We start from the raw sequence: 21,153 nt of genomic DNA, 5'->3' as shown, positions 1-21,153 counted from the left end.
TTGCTGTCGCGAACTCCACTCTTGTGAAATGTATTATTAAGGCTGTTCTTGGTAAAGGACACATTATTGAGATGCTTTTGCGCATCGTAGCATGCATACCCATTCATTACTGTTGTTTTAATCTGGTAAAAAGATAGAGCCTGCTATATTTGAACTTAAACAAATATTTGTCAGAAGTGTAATGTGTCACTTCTAGACGAGGCCAGCTGTGTGAGCCATTGTTTGGCGTCTCGCACCTAGCTTGTTTAAGGGAAGTCTGGACAAACTGTTCCATTTCGTCATGGCTTTTTGATGAAATCCATGCATTATTAAAAGCTGTCAGTCAAGCACCCCTTTCATGTAAATCCAGTCGTGCCAACAGCCAGACCAACAGAGAAGGGCAGGCCAAGGTAATTTTCTTTAACTATAGCTGCCAATTTGGACCATAATCTATATAAATCATATGTTTGTTATCCGAGGGCAATTCATTGTGGTCTGGACTGCAGAGGGATAAACATGTTGATTTACATGTACGTTTCATAGAATTAGTCTGCAATAGAGTTAACAACTTGACATTGTGAAAAATACTGTTATATACATACTGTTAAATACACGTTAGTCCATCTTATATGCATGTTTGTGATCTAGCCTACACATTTATGCAGACCTAAATGTCAAATTAGAACACTCTTCTAGCCTCTGCCCAGCTGACACGAGACGTCTCATGCAATACACGTGTAAACAGTGACATCAAGTGGTTAAAATGTATATTGCAGTTGAAATATGACCGCGGAACAGGCCAGTGTGACTAAAATGATTGAGTCCCTTCAGAACATCATAAAAGCTGTGTAATTCTGGACGCATCATTTTAAAAGTTAATTTCTCTGTTTCAGGGCAGCACGTGTTTACCTTTTCCTGGCCCTAACTAATGTAAAACAATTGCAGTGAACACATGTCAGATCTTCACACACTATTATCCCAGTTCAATCTCCTTTTTTAGGTCACCATAACATGAGCCCTATTGTCCAAATGACTGAGTACGTGGTAGCAGAGCAGTAATCCTGACACTAACTAACTGAAGAGGCTGAGCTGCTGTTAACCATTTTAGTGTTGTTAACCATCCACTGGTGAAGCCAGTGTACAGGTATATCACATGTCAGCACAGGATACTTTAGACTTTATGCCCTTCTACTGCGTAGATGTTGCCTGCCAGGTCACAAGAATTGCACTGCTCTGATGATGCTAAGCTATTTGCTGCATGTGACAAATAAAACACTTTGACTTTGACTTTGACTAGAGGGAGTTCAGATTGTCATTACAGGCATTATGCATCTATCTGGTCAAAACACAAACAAACAATGAATCCTTTCTAGAAAATAGCCAAAAACCTTTATTGCACAGCTGTACAAGGTGAACATCTCTCTAAATGCAGCTGTTTAAAAAGATTATTGCTTCAATGAACATCAGTACAAAATGGTTCTTTAATTCAGTGTTGCCCCATAGGATGATATGGGTCTGTGTTTAAAGGGTCACAGAGCCAATGAAGTAGGCTAACCTTCACAGTTGTCATTTCTCTTATTCCTCTAAACTTCCATGTAACAGCACCATATAACAATAATATATTTAGGATATGGGCTTATGTACAAATATTATCAGTGAAATATTCATATGATTTAGAAATAAACATAACCACTGTTTGAAAACAAGAAACATTGTGACAGGCTATATAAAATAAATTTGGACACACAGCAGTTTGAGCGCATGATTCAGTGGCTTGTTGAGAAACTGAGACACCATGTACAGTGGTAACTATCTGAGCTTCAGATGATGGATGGTAATAGGTGTGCTGCTGAGTGTATTTCCACTGGTCTTTTCTCTTCCTCCTTTCGACTTCAGTACCTCCCTTCACTTTCTACACAGCTCACTCCTACGGCATTGTCCGGACACTTGCACGAGCGGCCACCAGGTGTCGCCAAACACAAGTGTGTGCAACCTCCATTGTTGACTGAGCAGTAATTTTGTCCTGGTGAAAGAGCAACAATATAAGTTAACTTGATGGTTATGCCATCGAGACAAAGAAAAAAGTATATCCTTTTGAACTTAATACCCAGGCCATATATGCTCTTTTTTCAATAGCATGATGTTCCACAAAAAAATTGCTTTTAAAACTTGGGAGTTATTTTCAGAAATCATGTGATGTCATGGGATCATCTGAGTCATTCACTTAGGCAAAGCATTTCACTTGGCTGATTTTAAAAGTGAGGCCCAAACACAAATGGCCAGGAAAAGTCTTGTCCTTGCTATTCCCTGACCATGTCCTGCCACTAGACCAGATTCTGTGAGGACAGGGTCTGTAACCACTGTCCCTTCAACATTAAGTAAGTAAAAACTATCCCCGGCACAAAAAAACATGGGCCAGAAATGGACTCCTGTGTGGGCACACCAATGTTAGAGTGCTTGTGTGCAGTGCAGTGTGCAGTGTTTGACTGACTGCTGGAAGTCACTTGGGATACGACGTACACCAGACTTACTTCACCCAACCGCAGCCCCTCACAGAGAGGCTTGAGAGAATTCTAAGAACTGGGTCTTCAGAGTAAAGTCACGGCGTGAGAGGAGAGGGATTTCCATTACCATCAGTCTTGTGGCCATTTTACACAAACATGTGCTGTATTTGCATACCGTGTCAGGACTACATCAACTGTGGGAATGTTACCCGCCACAGAGCCAGTGAGCTCTAGAACGAAGGCCATCTCATGTAAGATAAATAGGGTCAGGAAACACAGGTATTTTACCAGAGGGGCACTGGGCATAGGCAGCTGTGATCCCGTATAGTCGAGACTTTTTCTGGGGATGGAACTCCTCGACTTCCCTTCCTGTTTGGCGATCCACTGCGATTACAGCATTCCTGTCACAAACACACAAACAGAATGTAAACTTTGGTTTCGCAATTTTGATACAGCTTCAGACATAAATACACCACATCGATCACATTCAAGATGTTAAACGGAAGAAGCAAGACATTTGTGATGAACACAAGAGGATCAAGGAGGTTGCAGGGTATGTCGAGATTCATTCCAAACACATTTGCTTTGGCTCCAGACCTACTGAGCATGACAACCCAACACCTTCCAAAAACCCCACAACCCAGGCAGATCTCGGGGGACAGAGAGAGAGAGAGAGAGAGAGAAAGTGAGAGGGAGAGAAAGAGAAAAAGAGAGAGGGAGGCCCAGTACCTGCCCTTCACAGACAACCAAACAGCTGAGAAATTGCAAGCAGCTGCCAGCATTTATCGCTTGAGCAGGCTCCTTGACCTCCCCCTCTCTGTTCTGGATGGCAAACAAGCCCAGCGCTGAACTACTCTGAGAAAGCACACGGGAGTCCTCGCACGCCTGCCCCCGCACTCAGAAACATCAAGGCTTGAGTCGAACAGAGGGCCGTTGATGTCTGACGCCAAGTCATTTGAACTTTGACCCCTCTCTTTTCCGCCCATAAACTGACACCTCAACAGATCCCGACTCTGCATGTTGCATGCTGGGCGCAGCAGATCAAGCTGTAGCACTTTTGAAAGCGGCATCTGTAAATCAGGAGAGAGGAACGCCTTTTTTGTTTTTTCTTGTCTTTCTGTTGCCCAAAGTCGTTGAAGTTCGAGAAACCTTTGGCAGCTCACCTTGTCCAGTCGGTGTAGTAGAGGTTCTTCCCATACGCTGTGAGGCCAAAGGGGTACTGAATGGCCTCTGTCACGCTTCTGCGATCATTCTGTGTCGGGTCCATGCACTCCACCTTGTGGGTCCCTGTGCCCAAAACACACAAAGTCACCTCATTACTCTGCTTGCATACTTCAATCTGTTCATGGTAAAACTGAATTAAATGAAACGCTTCACCCTTTGTGAGATTTTTTACGAGCTCAAGAGTATTCTATTCTATGAGTTCATGATGGGAAGGCTTCTGGTCCGAAGCGGTGACCTTAGCTTGGTTTGTGTTTGTCTTTCCTAAGAGGCCTAACAGCTGTGATTTTGACATGGTGTTTCACTGTCTCCCGGGGGTGCCTTTATGCAGTGCCCCACAGAGAGAGAGAGAGAGAGAGAGTGAAAGAGAGAGCGAGAGCGAGAGAGGAGCTCACCGGCATCTGCCCAGCAGAGGAGGGAGGTCTGCGGGTCATAGGTCAAGCCATTGGGCAGGCTCAGGCCTTCGCTGGCCAGGAGCCTTCGGTTGGTGCCATCCATGTGAGCAGCCTCGATCTTAGGGGCCTCCCTGTTCCAGTCACACCAGTAGAGGAATCTGATAGACACGAGACAAAAGTTTAGTACTTGGCATCACAGAGGCACATTTATCATTTAGAATAGTCATTTGATAGACCTTAATCATATGTATCTAGGAAAAGGGACTTGTTAGGTAAGAAGATGATCTGGGTATGAGTATGGGTAAGAGGTCTGTTTTAACCCAAAGATCCAGTTGTCCCCAACCCAAGAGACCGATATGTGTATTTTTAACGATTATACGATTGCGCAAGAGAGTTTAGCTCACCACTGTGTAAGTCAGACTTTTAACAGCATCCAGGCATTTTATGCCCTTTGGAGTGCTGTCCAACATTGTTTCAAATTTTCCAACATCAACATTTTTCCATGCAATATCTTGAGTCATCTGCAGTACAACTTTGGCTTTAGCTCACAAGTGTGCAGAGCAGTGTTTACACTACGATCTGCGGGATGATATGTGTTGTGAAAGCACTTGCTGACCGTTCCACCCTTCTCTGAATAACTCATTGTTTTATTACAGGCCAACAACCCCCCCTGTGCGGTAAATCCTCCAACATGGTCTGAAACAGGGAGACGCTGGACGACACACGTACCCCTTCACAGGATCAACGATGATGGCTCGGGGGTTAACCAGGTCTGTGTCGATGAGCACGCGGCGTTGGGTTCCGTCCAGCGAGGCCACCTCGATACGGTCTTTCATGGAGTCCGTCCAGAACATGGTCCGAGACATGTGGTCTATGGCAATGCCCTCAGGGCTCCCCAGATCTAGCCAGTAAACAACAAACAAACATTTGTTAACAACAACAACAACAAAACAAAAAAATATATATTTTTGCCTCTTGTTTTTCCCTGAGGCACATTTTGTCCTTGCTTTACAGCAACAGCAAGTTAGAATCAAACAAGAAGAGAGTTTTCTGTATGAAACGATGGTATTTGATACATCACCCACCTGTTGTAATAACAGGGATGGCGTCTCCCCCCTGCACGCTGGCCTTGCTGATGGTGGGGGTGGTGATATCCGTCCAGTACACCATCTTCTCCATACAGTCATATGCCACCCCGACCACCACCTTCTCCTACAAGTGGGAGAGAAAAAAAAAACTGTGAAGTTTGTTCAGGTTTCTGTGGTAACCATTGAGCCATCCCATGGAGATATGGATTTCGGTGGTATGCCACCCCAACCACCACTTTCTCCTACACGTGAAAAGAAAACTGTGAAGTTTCTGGGATAACAATTTAGCCGTCCCCCTGGAGATTTGGAGGTTTCGCATGCTGATCGCTGCTCTGTTCACGTCTCGAACCCTAGGTAAACAAAGGCGAAACCACAAACACAGCACCAAGCGTGAAACTCTCAGATCGTCCTCAGGCATCAATAACACAGAGCGCTCTGTTGAAAAGATTGAGCTTGTTTTCTCATCTCAGTCAGGTCAAACTTATGTTAACTATTAGTGTAAATGTCGACATGTGGCCGTAATGAGGACCAGGCCAGTAGAGGATATGAGAAACCATAAGCTGGATGACTGAGTTGCTCTCTCCTGTGCTTGGGAAAGGGAAGCCATGGCCTTACACTGGTGAAACAATCAGATGAGGAACATGCCAGAAAATCCAGTTTTCTTTCTGAATCAAGGCTGAGGCATGAAAGCGAAAAACTCTTCCATATAAATTAAACGCCTTCAATGTATTAACAGTCGGCCCACGGTTAAATGTTCAGAATCAAATGGGTAAACCTCAGTAAAATTAAATGGGATCTAAAAACTGAAATCAGGTATTGCAGTTTAACATTTTTAACATAGAAGAGACAACACTGCCAAGCACTGCCTATTCCCCAGCTTACATTCACTATGTGACTCCAGATGTTGAGATCCTCCTCCCCCCAGCATGGAAAGCTCAACGTGTATGAAGGTATTAGTATCCACTCCAATCAGCCCCTTCTGTACATTCCAGCAGTGTTATCCCGACCAACTGACTCCCACACTACAGTGCAATAACCTCATTCCTGTCACAACTATCCTGTTCAAACAGTTCAGTCGAGGACATCTTCTCCCAGATCACTCGTGGTCAAATATTTCTCTTTTCCAAAGGTCAGCCTCCCGAGCTACAATGCAACGGCTCGGACTGCGGGAGTAAACAACGTCTAGAGAAGCACTCGTTTCCAAGTATTTCCTCCAGATGAAATACTGTTCGAGAAAACACATTGTTGAGCAACGTACAAACCCGACATCCCTGGTTGTGTCTCATTCATTCCCAGCAGAACACCACAGCTTCAGCGCACATACTGGATGAAGAAACAGCTTGAGGCCCTCACAAAAAAGCCACAAGAGGAAAGTCATGACTAAATGTCCCACCGCGGTTGAGACAATCTGTGATCTTTTGTTGGTTAGTTTACATGCTTTACATATCTCACGTCTGAGGAGTCAAACAAAGGCAGAAGCTCTATGGCATTAGGGCCTCTTAACACGGAGATCAGTGTTTAGTTTAAAAGACCTCAGACGGCCTGAGCTGTGGTGATCTGTGCAAGCTCAGGAGCACTGAACTGGGATGTGAGGGTACTACTCTGATAATGCCCAGCTAGTAGACAGGAGAGACAGCAAGAGGTTTGCGCTTGCAAGACCGGCTCTATTCTCAGACTGCAAAAATAAAAGGTTACTTCAGAAGTATTCAGACGTCATGTGTGCTTGAACGGCAACTGTACTGACTGGATCAAGTTTATAGCCAATCACAAACTACTGCCACAAACCAATCTACTAACATATGGGAAGTGTCTCTGCCAGTTGACAGAGGGCCAGTTCTCTCTGGTTTACCCAAGATGCACCAGCCCTGGCCCTATGTGCTTACTGGGAGGTGTAGCGCTGTCTTCGCCTCGCTCTTCTTCATGCTGTAGCCCTCCAGGGGGACGTACTCGATCCTTCCGCTCTGGGTGAACAGCAGGTTGGTGCCGGCAGGAAGAGGATAGACGTCCGGCCTGGGGGTGGGCCTCACCGGGGGTCCAGTCCCTCCATCGCCTGCACAAGTCAGGGGACAACTATAAGCATGTGATGGTAAATCAAGCACAATATTCAGTATAATTTCAAGGCACAGTCTGCGATTGTGGCAAAAGGTTGCTAATACTTGAGCTCAACAGCAAATCAAATTACAGCCTTCCCATCTGTGCTCCTGAAGCAACATCTTGATGGGCTGGAATAGTGTCTGGCTCTGTGCAGGATTGTGTACAAACACCAGAGTTGTTTTGAGCGCACACATAGAACGGACAGCTAGAGGCCTATGAGGAGTAATTCACTGAATTTGAATTTGTTTTGGTTTAGAATACCGGACTACACCTTTAATGAATAATCATAATTATCATCAGCAGTTTAGCCTGCAGGCCACAAAAGAGAAACAGAGCAGTGTAGTGTGAGTGTAGTAATTCCCTTACAGGTTGGAGCACTTCCAGGACCGGTGCGGGTGCCAGAGATTTCCAGGCCGTTGGAGTCCACGCACCAACACTGGCCGATGCTGCCGTGACACTGCATGGACTCGTAGTTGCCCTCCACATCGCAGGAGGGCACGTACTGCCCCGGAAGGGGGCGAGGGCCTCGCGGGCCTTGCTCAGTGGCGCCGAGGGCACTTTCCCTGTGAGTCTCGCAGCGGGTCTTCTCTCGCTCTGAGGGACACACACACACACACACACACACACACACACACACACACACACACAAAACAGACATAAGAAAAAAAACACAAACACTAGCACAAACACACATGACAAACTTCACATGGCATGGAGAACAGATGAATGCACACACACACACACACATACACACACGAGACACACATAAGAATGCAAACACAAACACACATACATGACAAACTTCACATGGCATGGAGAACAGATAAGGGGCATTTCACAGGAAGAGGGGTGGGGGGGTGGGGGTAAGCCAAAAAAAAACTCATGATCTGGAAAGTTCTTCAGCATTCTGTGAAAGTCTGCGTAGTTTTTATGATCTGAACCAAACTGCTGTGATTTCTCCACCTCACCTCGGCCGAGATAATCAACTGCTGGTGGTGTGTTCTATGTGTAAGACAGACCCACAGGGAATACATCTGGAGTATGTGCTAACCAAAGCCCCCCCTCCTCCTCCACCCCATCCCATTTCACTGCCTCCTCGGGGAGAGACACCGCAGCCAAATCATTAGAGCACAACACAAACCTGAACACACACACACACACACACACACACACACACACATACACACACACATACACACACACACACACACACACACACACACACACACATACACTTCAGCCTTCCCACTCTGGAACATCACAACCACAAGCCAAACCAATGCCACCCTGGCCGGGTATGTGCCAGCAGACTGTGTAAGGGCTACAGGAGGGGCTGAGATGTTATGGTGTCAGCCACAACGCCCGGGACAAGAAGACAACGGTGACCTCTAAAGCCACACTGGAAGGATTCCTACATGGCTAGTTATCTCATGCGTAAACGGCAAGAGTGAAGCTGAAGAAAGCCATTTCTAACACTGTAAGAGCGACATCAAGTTGTAAGTCTAAAACTGGAGTGTAAGACAAATATGCATATGGTCATGAATTACTTGAGTGAACTCACTTCATGCAAAGAGAATTCTTTTCAGCAGCACACGGTGATTCTAATGTATGAATGCAAGTGACTAGCACGTATAAACTAGCAAGCAACAACCATTAATTCAGAAATATTTCAACATACACAGGTGGTATTGTTGATGCTGATGGCTTGAAAATAAAGCGAATTGGGGATTCATATTGCTTAAAAGCCTCCAGTTACTGACTTGTTGTAAGATGATGATGAATACAGCCTTTAAAGGAATGTCTGTAAGATGATGATGAATACAGCCTTTAAAGGAATGTCTGTACTGGCTCAGTGTCAGATTGGTTAGAGTGCAGTAACCTCCACTAGTTGCCAAACACCCGTACACAATCCCCCGACCCAAGAGGGGTCAGGTTAACAGGGAGTACTTTACTAAGTAATGATCCTAATCCACCCCTTCACTTTATCGGGGTTGTGGAACAAGAACGCAGGGGAGAGGTTATAGGCTCATGCTGTCCCAGTGATAAATATGTTGTTGAGTTGATGTTATATAATCCTGCGAGTCCTACTTGGGGTCAGGGCTAGAGACCACCTGCGACTGTGGACAAAGCAGCGCTGCAATAAAACAATATTTGTAATGGAAGAGGCATGCAAACCACACTGTCACCTAGGACGTATAAATTCCCTCCTTGTGATCCAACATTCCTGGACACAAAGACATGTTCCAGCTGGCACCGAGCAGCGTTTAGCTAAGAACTGCAATCCAGAAATGGCCTGAATGAATTTTTTTTGGCTCAAATTAATCTAACAGGAAAATAAACAAAGGCACACTGAAAATAAACGGTACCAGCACATTACCAATACGTGACACATGGTAGCTTGCTTCCTCACTAGCGGACAATTTCATAGTACTGTTTTGACCCATTATCCTGCCTATTCAAATAGAATGATACAGAAACAAACTATTTGTAATGGGTAAATATATTCCTGTTGTAAGGAGTGGAAGCAGAGTTTAACATGATGGTGATGTGCGCTAGTAAGATATTCAGACTACTGTACCGGAGGAACAGTAGAAGCCGTCACCGTAGAAACCCGGTCTACATTGGCAGGAGAAGGATCCATCCGTATTGAAACACTGGGCATCCGGGTGGCACCTGCCTGGCTGGCATTCATCAATATCTATGATATAGAGAGAAAGAGAGAGGGGGGAGGGGAGAGAACAAGAAAGAAAGACAGAGAGAGGGGGGGGGGGGAGAGAGAGAAAACGTTACAGTAGTCAGCTATTATCTTGACAACGTAATGTCTCTATGTAGCCTATATGTTGCCAGGAGCTTCTGTAGGCCTGTTTGAATGTGTAGGTCTTGTTCAGGCCATATGTGGATGAGTGAATGGAGCTCCTGGGGCTCCTTACTGTTCCTCCTGCAGCTGGTGTCTGACCATAAGCAGGAGGCCATACAAGGCCAGAGAGAGAGTGAGAGAGAGAGAGAGAGAGAGAGAGAGAGAGAGAGAAAGGGGTGTGTGTGTGAGTGAGTGAGAGAGAGAGAGAGAAGGAGAGAGTGTGTGTGTGTGTGTGTGTGAGAGAGAGAGACAGTGTGGGTGTGTAAGAGAGAGAGAGAGAGAAAGAGTGAGTGAGTGAGTGAGTGAGTGAGAGAGAGAGACAGTGTGTGTGTGTAAGAGAGAGAGAGCGAAAGAGTGAGTGAGTGAGTGAGAGAGAGAGTATGTGTGTGTGTGTGTGTGTGTGTGTGTGTGTGTGTGTGTGTGTGTGTGTGTGTGTGTGTGCATGAGAGAGACAGAGAGAGAGAGTGTGTGTGTGAGAGAGAGAGATAGAGAGAGAGCAGGAAAATCACATCTGTGAATCATCTCTGCCTTCTCCACAGCGAGCTCCACCATCTACACGCATTCCTGTCTGGGGGCTACACTGTTTCATGATCCGACTCACACATTTCATTGCTGTATTCCTGACAGCCAGACGCTGTCATGGCTGAGCATGAGAGTGAGGAGTAGAGGCCTGACAGAGCTTTCAAAGTACATAAATGGCACACTAGCAATTATTCTCTTCAAGGAAAACATGTGAAAAACAACATTTGTTTTTTGTGTTTGTTTGTGCATTCTTATGTGTGTTTCGTGTGTGTGTGTGTGTGTGTGTGTGTGTGTGTGTGTGTGCATTCATCTGTTCTCCATGCCATGTGAAGTTTGTCATGTGTGTTTGTGTTTCCAACTGACTACCGCTTGTGTGGAAATGAAAGACGCTTTCACTGTGCCTGAAAATGTAAGCGAATATCTGGGATGAAGAAACCTGTCTACTATATTTGTCCTTGAAGGCAATGCTGCCTATTGCATCTTCAAAGTTGAAAACACCATATAGCTTATCTCTCCAACCGAAGTGGTACTGAAACTAACACACACGTTACAGACTATTTTATACAACATGAAAAACTAGGGCTCTCTGGAGGGTGAAGTCTGAAGAAGGCCGCTAGCCAAAATGTTACGTTGCTCATAAATCACGCTTTATTTGGATGGTCCCCTATAAACTATCCACAGATGCTCAGATTATAAACAAACTGTCTGTTGAAACTCTGTTAACTACAATTCATGTAGTTATATTAGGGTTTGCGATTGGGTTTGGTTAAGGTGACATTCAGTGAACAATTAGAAAGACTAAACTTGAATTTCACCAAACCATCTGTAAAGTCTCTGTAGGCAGACCATCCAAATAAAGAGTTCCTATACTTTCTATTTTATAAGTGCACGACAGTGTGCGGACTGACTCCGGTACAAACTTCACATCACTTTCTCCAGCACTTGTGTGTGTGTGCGTGGGGGGGGGGTTGGGATGTGTGTGCTCTCTTTGCCACCCTACCCTGACAGGAGCGGCCGTCACCCACGTAGCCCGGCAGACAGGAGCAGACGTGGGCCGAGCGCCCGGTGTAACTGCAGCGTGCCCTCTCCGGGATGTCACAGTCATGGGTGCCGGCCTGGCAGTGGTCCACTGGGCGGTCCCCCTCTGGCACAATCAAGCAAACACCATCAGCTCATCATACTATGTGGCCTTACTGGTGGGACGTTTTGGGCAAAGAGCTGAAATGGGCTACATCCTGATGCTAATTAAGGCAGGAACTTACGGTGCTTTGTCTGATGTGGAACAGAAGCATAGTGTGGGTGAGCTTTTTGCAAAGATGACATTTTACATCCAAATATGTCACATGAAATCATTTACGATTTACGATAATTTAATTTGCATTTTGTATACATGTATGTGGTCTCTCTCTCCTTCTCTCTCTCACTTTCACACACACACACACACACACACACACACACACACACACACACACACACACACACACACACACACACAGGCACACACACACTCTAACTAGTATAATTTGAACACATACCAACACAGGTCTGCCCATCACTGGCAAACTGGTAGCCATCAACACATTCACAGCGGAAAGTTCCGGGCTGGTTGTTACAGACGGCATGAGTGCTGCAGACCTGTTGGGTTTCTCTGCATTCATCAATGTCTGGAGGAAAGAATAGAGTTGTGTAAACAGCCTCTCAAATCTCCAAAACTTCCTCTGACAGTGATCATTCAGGAGCATCCCTCGGTATCTGCTCTTTCCAAGTAAAGTGCACTGTGGCGGTTATCTGTAAAAATCCGACTTCCTACACGAGGCCATTCCCAGGAATCACAAGAGGGGATACCATCAGGTTTAGTAATTACAGATGTTTTTAAGATAGAATCTGCCCCATGTCCAACATCCTTTTTTTTCTTCTCTCCTCCCACTTGGAAACAGTTGGAAAAACCCTGGAGCGAACTAGCAAAGGGCTTTAAGTGTGCAGGACACACAGGAGGAAATGGCAGGCACATTAAATCCTTAAATGTTTGGTCCACAGTTCCCTGTTAAATGAAGGGTCCTTGAACAGTACCCTGTTTACAATGAGTGTAACCAAAGCATAATGTTTGAAGTGAGTGAAGTTCCCCAGGAAGGAAGGAAAGAAGGCGATAACTAGGAATCTTCCCTGAGAAAACTACATGTGGGTCACCAAAGGAGAGAGATTTCATCATTTAAAGGGGTGAGGGAAACGGAGGCAGATTATAATCTTCAAAGTTCTACAACACACTGGCCTTGTGGTGACATTAGACACCAAAAACACACCCTGCTTTCAGCCCATAAAAAGCCATAATGTTATTAATACAAAACATGATCACCCATAAGGTGAAAATAGTCTGAGACGGTACCATAACAGATGCGCCCATCCCCGGTGAAGCCTGTAGAGCACTCGCATGTGAACTGGGTTCCCTCTCCAGCGTGGCACATGGCGTTCGTGTCACATCCATGTCTTCCGGTGAAGCAGGCATTCTCTTCACCGCCTCCACCTGACGGTGGATTAAAAAAAAGCCACAGCCTAGTCAGTAAAAAGTCATCCGCAAAACAGCAGCTGTAGACACATCATGATCGTAAAATCATTCGTGGAGCTCACCGTTCATGTCCCCGATCTTGTTGCTCATGGCGTACCGCATCAACTGATGTTGGGTGTCGTACATGACAAACACCTGTTCCACTCTCAGCATCTGGGTTTGGGGCACCTTCCTGGAGGCCTCGGCATGGGCGCAGCTCTGGTAGGTGATGGTCTCCCTCCACTGGTATTTCCTGGTCTGCGTGGTACCATCCTCCAAGCTGACCACGTACTCACGCGTGGAGGAGGATGTTACAACTGACAACCCATAAAACAGCGGATACTTAAGACTACATTTCAGCCTATATATTAATTCACTTCTTTTAAATAAAAGTGCAATCAGATTGATATTGATGTATAGCACAACAAGCTAAAAAGGTCTTCTACTGTATAGAAGTTCAAATGGGAACAGAATCATATATAAGCAAGGGATATCTTTTCTGGGCAGGTTTCCTCAGCAGTTCTGCTTTCTTGTAAAACGCTACTTTGGCAAATTTGCCTCAGCATTTGACAAACCAGAGTGTCCCTTACTGTTGTTGGAGTACTGGTAGATCTCTGAGTAAGGGTCGATCTGTACGGTTGCCCCCTGTGGCAACTCGGGAACTCTGCCCTCAAGCTGGGTGTCAACCACCAGATGGTCATGCTGGTCAATGCCTTTGAACTCCTGAGTGATGGTCAACTTCTCGCCGCCATCCAGGAACGTGACCTCGGCCTTACGTGTGAACTCTCCACCTGAGTGCAAACGGGAGAGCTCAGAAAAAAACTTCCAGATTTGCTCTGATCTAAACCCTCACCAGAAGCTCAATTCATCTCCTCGTGTCCACATGAATGTGTCATAAAACACAAAAAATCGTTTTCTTTTTAGGAGGAAAATTGTTTATTCAGTGAATGTTATGTTTGTCATATTAGGTTCTTTAGTAGATTTGAGCAAGAACATAGGTATGAGCACAGCAACAGACACCATTTTCAAAGGCTTGCTCTTTCTACCACTGGGCTGCTTATGATGTTTTCGACATACATTTATTTCACATCTCCTTCGCTAGTTTCCAGATGCCTCTCACTAACTGATCTCTGCGCATGAGTGTAATTTTAAACTCATAATGCACATGCATTGCATCCGAATTACAGAGATTTATTAGCAGTGTAATTGCTTGCAGAGGTATTGGTGTAACCTTCAACATCTGTGACCTATGTCTTGTCCATGTGTTGTAATAACTACTGCTATCCATTTATCCCCTACAGGAAGTATTCCCTGGCTTACCAACGATGCTGAAGTCATTGTCGGAGCCATTGTCCCGTCGGCAGACGTTTGTATTGTCTAGGGTGGCACCAAACGTCTACCGACAGTCCCATTTGGGCAGTGCCTTTAGTGCCCTCCACAAAGCCCTACACACTAAGTATTTCCTGTCTTACCGACAATGCTGAAGCCGTTGATGTAGCCTGGCTGTTCCAGGGCAAAGGCCCAGCCAATCACGCCTCCGATGCCTGCGAGAGGCTGTAGGGAGATGCCCACACTCAGGGGGATGGCACTGACGGCCACGTAGGCCCGTCCGTCATTGGACACCACGTACGAGTGCAGGTCGTTGCTGGCAAATTCCACGGGATAGGGCGAGCTGCCCACGTTCACCCTGCCGTGCAGTTTCCCATTCATCCGCTGAGGTTTTCCTGTCAGCGAAGAAGGGATACATAACAAACAATACATGTACTGAACACCACACACACCCAAAGCTTACTTTGAGCACTTTGCAGTATTACGTAACTGGTCGAATTGAGGTCAGATTGACGTTTGAGTTTGACCAACCTTCAGACACGCACTGCTTGCCGTTGCCGTAGTAGCCGGGCCTGCAATGGCAGCAGTAGCCGCTGGCGTAGTCCCTGCAGTCAGCAAAGGGCGAACACTTCTGTCTGTTGCTGTCACACGTGTCCGAGTTGTAGGGAAACACTACCAGACATTCACAAGACAGAGGAATTCTTAGGTCACAACGTGTTGAGGATGAAGCCCTCAGATATGAACTCAGTTAGTCTCTTTGTGTTTCATATCATGTTTCATGTCATTCATTGTCAAGAGACTAAATCAATCAGTTCAATATTAATCTATATTAATGTGTGTATGTGTATTCATTCATCAGAGCTCCACACTTAGAAAAACAGGGTCCCTTTAATATGGTTTTCTGTTTTTGAGCGTGCGTCTCCATTCCTTCCTGTTTAACACTCATCGCCGGAGAGTCTACACACCACTTTAGAAAAGCCTGCCAAAGCATAGAGAGTAATTAACAGTGATGAGTTGTTCATCAGAACTCACCATTGACCTGAATATCGGAGAGGTCTTCTGTCTGCTGCTGGGGTTGGTACTGGACAGGGTGGACGGGCAGGGGGCGGCCGGGGCCTTGGTAGAGATCGACCTGCTCCTCCTCCACCGCGACGGGGTTGTACGTGGGATACTCCACCGCCTGCTGCTGGTGCCTGGTGAGGATGGAGACGGAGTCTGCCGTGTCCTCTGGTGGCAGGTCGGTCACTTCCCCTGGTGCCACGCGTGTGAAGTAGGGGTGCGTTCCGATCTCGTACACCCACACGCCGCGCTTCCCAGAGTTGGTCTTCCTGTTGGGGGCAAAGGACAACATTCAAAGTTTGGACAAAAAAGCAGCCAAGAGCAGTTTAGGGAAATGAAAGTTTGGTTAACTGAGACGGTGGTTTTCTACAGTTCATTGTCAATTGACTATTGACAATATTACATTATATATTTATATATATATATATTATTATATATAATTTATTATTATTATTATTATTATTATTATTATAAAGAAAACTGTCTTTTTGCTGATGAAAGTATTGAAATAAGCTGAAGCTCCATAGAAATCCCCCAGCACTCTCTAAAAAGGTGTCACGGCCCATAATCTTCCTGTGTATACTGTCTGGCTTCGAGTGCTAAAAATATCAGCTCCATTCTTGGCAATAACAATGTCTTCCACACTCACTCTGGAAGTGCCTGTACAGAGGCCTCGTCGTCCTCAGTGGCACGATAATATGGCCCTTGTTTCGGCCAGAATGAAGATCTCGTCTTCCCCTTACTGAAGCCGGCATGCATCACTGAGCTCCTGCCCTCCGAGAGGGTGGAGACGTACTGCAGGCCATCTCTTGGGAACAGCAGGATGGCGTAGGAGGCGGACTCCACCGATGCAATCACGAGCTGGAAAGTGTTCCTCTACATATTGGGGAGGGGAGAAATCATCATGCATTCATAAGGCTTTCATCGTTAAGCATCATCATCATCATGCATTCATAAAGCTTTCATTGTTAGGCATCATCATCATCATGCTTTCATAAGGCTTTCATCGTTTAGCATCATCATCATCATGCATTCATAAGGCTTTCATCGTTAGGCATCATCATGCATTCATAAGCCTTTCATGAAATACACCTCACCCTACTCTGTGGACCATCTCCTCGAGTCTCGGGCACCCGTGCTGCCACATCCACCCATGTGATGATGAGCGAGTGCGTCGGGGTCACCTCGTCGTCCTCGGGGAAAGCCCTGCTTACGTGGTCTCCCGCTTGCTGCAGCGTGGACGGGCTCAAGTCCTGGCGGAAGAACACCTTGCCCACCCCGTCGCTGGTGTCCAGGTCTCCCTGCAGGGCTAAGATCATGCCAAAACTGGCTGGCATCTTGCCCAGGTACTCGGCCTCTTTCGCTGGCTTGCTTGTGGCGATGAATCCATTGGTGTTCACCTGAAAGGGGTCATGTAATGCAATTTGTCAGAGTTGTTTAGGAAAATATCAGGCTAAGGCCAAATATTATGTAGGACTAGGTACACATCACTAAAGGTGCAGTTGTCACAAGTTGAGTTGAGGGCTTCTTTTTCAAAGTATATCTGCAAATACGGCGTGTGGTACTGCGCAGTATTAACTGATTCTGACCTTTTTTTGTCAAATATGTTTATTGATGATTCTGACATTTCTGAACTACTCAGGCCCTGGGCTCTGTAAAGTGCCTTGAGACAATGTAATTGTTTTTGCGCTTGTGAGAAGGTGAATTCTCCCCCTCCTCACCGTGGCAAAAGGGGATGGTGCCCTTTAAGACTCTTGGACTCCTCCCCCCCTATAGGTTGGGTCCTGGCTCACCTGATCCAAATGTTGGATATAATTAAGCCCAAGTGGCTGTGCCCTATTTAAAGGTTGCCTCATGTGTAGAGAAGGAGAGACTGTTTGTAAGAGGCATGAGAGCATGGACAAAGAGAGGTATCGAGATAAAAATACTTCCCTGATGTAGGTGAAGGTGTTTTTGTGTCTAGTTGTGTGGACACGGTGTCTTTGTGCTGTGTCATTGTGTCTTGTGTATTGTGTATTGTGCCTGTTTTTGTGTGCTTGTTTTGTTTTGTTTGGTTTGGTTGGTACGGCTAGCTATGTACTTAGCTTCGGGCTGAGTGCCTGGGCCTAGTTTGGGGCCGGGTGAGTACGGCCGGTATCTGTTATCTGTTTGATTTACATGTGTTTATGTTGTGTGCACTGTGTTGGGGTTGACAGTCCCCCCCCTGTAAATAAATATATATATTTTTTATATCAAACGACCATCTCCTGCACTGTATTTCCCCTACACCACCAATTCCAGTCGCCACATCCCTAAAAGAACGTGGGGTGACTGTCCGGTCCTTCACAGCGCTATATAAATAAAATTGAATTGAATTGAACAAACTTGTAAATAGGACGCAATGCTAGACAGGTTAAGAGGCACGGCCATGTCTACATGTGAGATGGACAGAGACAATCAAACGAGATGCATGAGGTAATGCCCTTCCCCGACAGTTTTTTCCTGGCAAAAGCAAAAACAGTTCTATTCCTGGCCGGAGCTTCCTGTTTCTCCTGTAGATTGGTGAAATATAGACACATCATCCGGGCCACTTCCTGTGAATAGCTGAATGAAAGAAGAGTCCTCTGTCTTGTATTCTCCCTTCAAAGGGTTGTCCATGAGAGGGACATAACATTCAGCAGAGGTAGAGAACAGCTTTAAACAGAATACTCATAGGGGTATCTTAATGGACTTGGCGAATAAACTCTTCCTTTACAATTCAACTGCTTTACTTTGTTCATGCTTCTCCATCTTTCATGTCTCGTCCAAAAGCATAAATGTTGCCCCGCAGGCCACAGACAGTCTGACAGGTGTTGATTTTACAGGTTCAGGCGTATTCCCCCTGGCACAATTCAGTGACAAAATATGTGCAGTGATGAATCAGCTCAGCTGAGCTTTGCCTGTGGACGCAGAGCCTCTCTGGCTGCATACAGTTTGTTAGAAACACAGTCGAATTAAATATTCTGATTAAAAACTGTGATTGAATGTGGGCGACAGTGGTACAGGAGGTAGAGAAGTCGGTTAGTAATCAGAAGGTTGCTAGTTCGATTCCCTGTCGAAGCGTCCTTGAGCAAGACACTGAACCCCTAATTGTTCCTGATGTGCAGTGTGCCATCAGTGTAAAATGTGTATACATCCCTGTAAGTCGCTTTGGATAAAAGCGTCTGCTAAATGACTAAATGTAAATGGTGTTTGTGGCAGTCTGACAGTTGCGCGCCCCGAGGTGGTGCCCTCATTTCCAACATGCCAAGCGTGTGCATAATTGGTACTATTAGAAGTGCTCCTTTCTCACACCTCAAATATGTTGCAGGGCATTCTAGGGGTAACATTAAATGGCTCAAATTCAATTTCAGAGTGGTTTGCTCGAAGACACTGAAAACATTATGAAAATGAAGCAGTATCAGTACTAGATGTATAACAGCTAGTACTAAATAGGTCCTCACACTGAAAATGTTCACACTAGCGCAATACTTTGCACAAATGCAATTAAGCAATGATTTTTCATTACTGGCTTATGTTGGGGTAGATGAACAAAAAATGTTGAAATGCTGAAATGTTCATTTATTCATTCAACAACCACACACACGCACACACACAAACCACTTTACTAATTACATAGTTGAATTCACACAGCTGGTGCGCGTGATGGCATATGAATAATGTGTTGATACGCTTCTGACCACAAAGAATAACAACCAAGTTCATCTTAATAGGAAATACAGGAAAATCATAGGAAATGCAGAAACAGTTAGACTTTCTCTGTATGTTATCAGGAACACAATAAGATGAAGGATAAAGCATTTCTATTTTGGGGAAAAATCACTGTAATGCCATTTGTTTGTTTAGCGCAATGTCTAGTAATAACACTAAATATACTGTCAAGGCCACTTCTCCCATGTTAAATCCATTAAGCAAACTGCAATGTCTAGAGCTGACAAGCACAAGGCCAACTAGACATAAATAAGATTTAACATATAACATATATAACAATAACATGTTTACATGTCACTGCACAGACAAAAACACATTTGTCTGGAGATGAAGGGAGCGAGGAGTGTTTAGTTTTAGTGATACCACCAAATACAGCACATGATATTCTTTTCTTATACCAGTTAAAAGACTGTACTCTGTGGAGGCGAGGGGCCGTCCGCTTTCAGAAACATTTCACATAATTGCACTGGGGCCCCTGAAACCTCTGGACGGGCCTCACCATCCCGTACGCCACTTTGATTACATCACAATATAAACCAGGTGGAAAAGAAAAGCGAGTGTGAATGTGTATGTGTGTGTGTGTGAGAGAGAGAGATAGAGATAGAGAGAGAGAGAGAGAGAGAGAGAGAGAGATTGAGGAAAATAAGACATTGAAGAGGATCATGCAAGAACCAAATTCCTCTTAACAGCATGTTTAGCTGCATGGTAAACCAGGCGTCTGGGTTTCTGATTAGGGGAACAGACAAAGTGCCATGCTGTGAAAGTCATTCCACAGGTGGCTCAGGTGCTGTGAAGTGTGAGTGTGTGAGTGCGTGTGTGCGTGTGTGCGTGTGTGTGTGTGTGTGTGTGTGTGTGTGTGTGTGTGTGTGTGTGTGTGTGAGTGTGTGAATGTGAGTGTGTGTGTGTGTGTGTGTGTGTGTGTGTGTAGGGGGGTGTCTGCACATCCTCTGTAGCTGTGCAGACCCATAGACCGGCAAAGTGAATTTTGTGATATGTAGAGACTCTTAAAGTGAAGTGAACCTTAAGGGAGACCCTTGGCCCATTAAGACATCTTTGTTTTGTCAGGACTTTGACCATGAGGTCAGTACAAATGATAACCTAAAGATTCAAATGCAAAGGCCCTCTAATTCATGAAGACATCCCGACATGTATATTCCATAGGAAACAATATTGTAGAGGGAAAAGTCTCCTGACACCCACTGAAGACACAAGAAAGGAGACAAGCCAAGAGAGGAGACAAGGATGGTGAACAGAAGGAGCGCCGAGTGGCACGTTTGAAACAGGTTGCTGTTGCGCAATGAGTAAACATGTAATGCAACACGAGAGTGATGGCAGCGAGCAATTAAGCGCAGCGAAATATCTAGTTTGCGCACCCAAAATGCACCCTAAAGCATTCTGGTCTTCCGCATATCACTGGGAAAGTGTTGCAATGCCGTGAAGAACGGTAAACCACAATTAATAAAACAATCTTGGAAAACACCAACTTACGTAGATCTTGTTGAACTTTCCATCGTAGAACATCAGTGGTTGATCCAGTACAAATTCGCGCGTCTGATCATTCCCTGAATCTAGCAATTCATCTCCTGCGCTGGGGCCGTAAGGGAACATCTCTAGCCGGCTAATACTTAGAGCAGATATTAAGAGATCCAGCAGCGTAAGCCAAGTTAGCCAGATTTGCCCATGACAACCCATATTCAGACCAACGCAAGTGTACTACAATACCAGATAATGTTAATTAATCTCAGGTAATGTAACTTCTAGGGAGCCCGTTTCACGACTTTGGTCGCCCCGGCGCAGGGCTATGGTAAAGCGCAGAAAAAACTTTGACGAAGTT

General features: G+C 45.3%; 1 protein-coding gene across 1 annotated transcript; it reads right to left on the bottom strand.

Moving 5' to 3' along the window:
* Positions 1 to 1,349: 1,349 nt before the first annotated feature.
* nid1a (nidogen 1a) lies at positions 1,350 to 21,153 on the bottom strand. The gene is made up of 20 exons (XM_012829905.3): positions 20,808 to 21,153; positions 16,688 to 16,990; positions 16,240 to 16,466; positions 15,564 to 15,859; positions 15,063 to 15,203; positions 14,675 to 14,926; positions 13,793 to 13,993; positions 13,286 to 13,519; positions 13,044 to 13,181; positions 12,196 to 12,324; positions 11,661 to 11,804; positions 9,860 to 9,979; positions 7,648 to 7,875; positions 7,071 to 7,237; positions 5,185 to 5,311; positions 4,829 to 5,000; positions 4,100 to 4,257; positions 3,647 to 3,770; positions 2,772 to 2,884; positions 1,350 to 2,002 (listed from the first exon to the last, which is right to left on the bottom strand). Exons 1-20 carry the CDS (start codon positions 21,009 to 21,011, stop codon positions 1,872 to 1,874), a joined length of 3,609 nt encoding a protein of 1,202 aa, XP_012685359.2. The 5' UTR covers positions 21,012 to 21,153; the 3' UTR covers positions 1,350 to 1,871.

Source organism: Clupea harengus, chromosome 13 (genome assembly GCF_900700415.2).
Source record: "Clupea harengus chromosome 13, Ch_v2.0.2, whole genome shotgun sequence".
In the NCBI taxonomy this organism is placed as follows: Eukaryota; Metazoa; Chordata; class Actinopteri; order Clupeiformes; family Clupeidae; genus Clupea; species Clupea harengus.
Note: the sequence above shows the minus strand (reverse complement) of the source record. Positions and strands in the feature narration are given on the sequence as shown.

Excerpts from the sequence above, each read along its gene's own strand:
- nid1a (XM_012829905.3), bottom strand. The coding sequence starts at position 21,011 with ATGGGTTGTCATGGGCAAATCTGGCTAACTTGGCTTACGCTGCTGGAT. Across the intron at positions 15,204-15,563 it reads CTCCGATATTCAGGTCAATG|TGTTTCCCTACAACTCGGAC; the intron begins GTGAGTTCTGAT and ends AATGTCTGGTAG. Across the intron at positions 11,805-12,195 it reads TGATGGGCAGACCTGTGTTG|AGGGGGACCGCCCAGTGGAC; the intron begins GTATGTGTTCAA and ends TGATTGTGCCAG.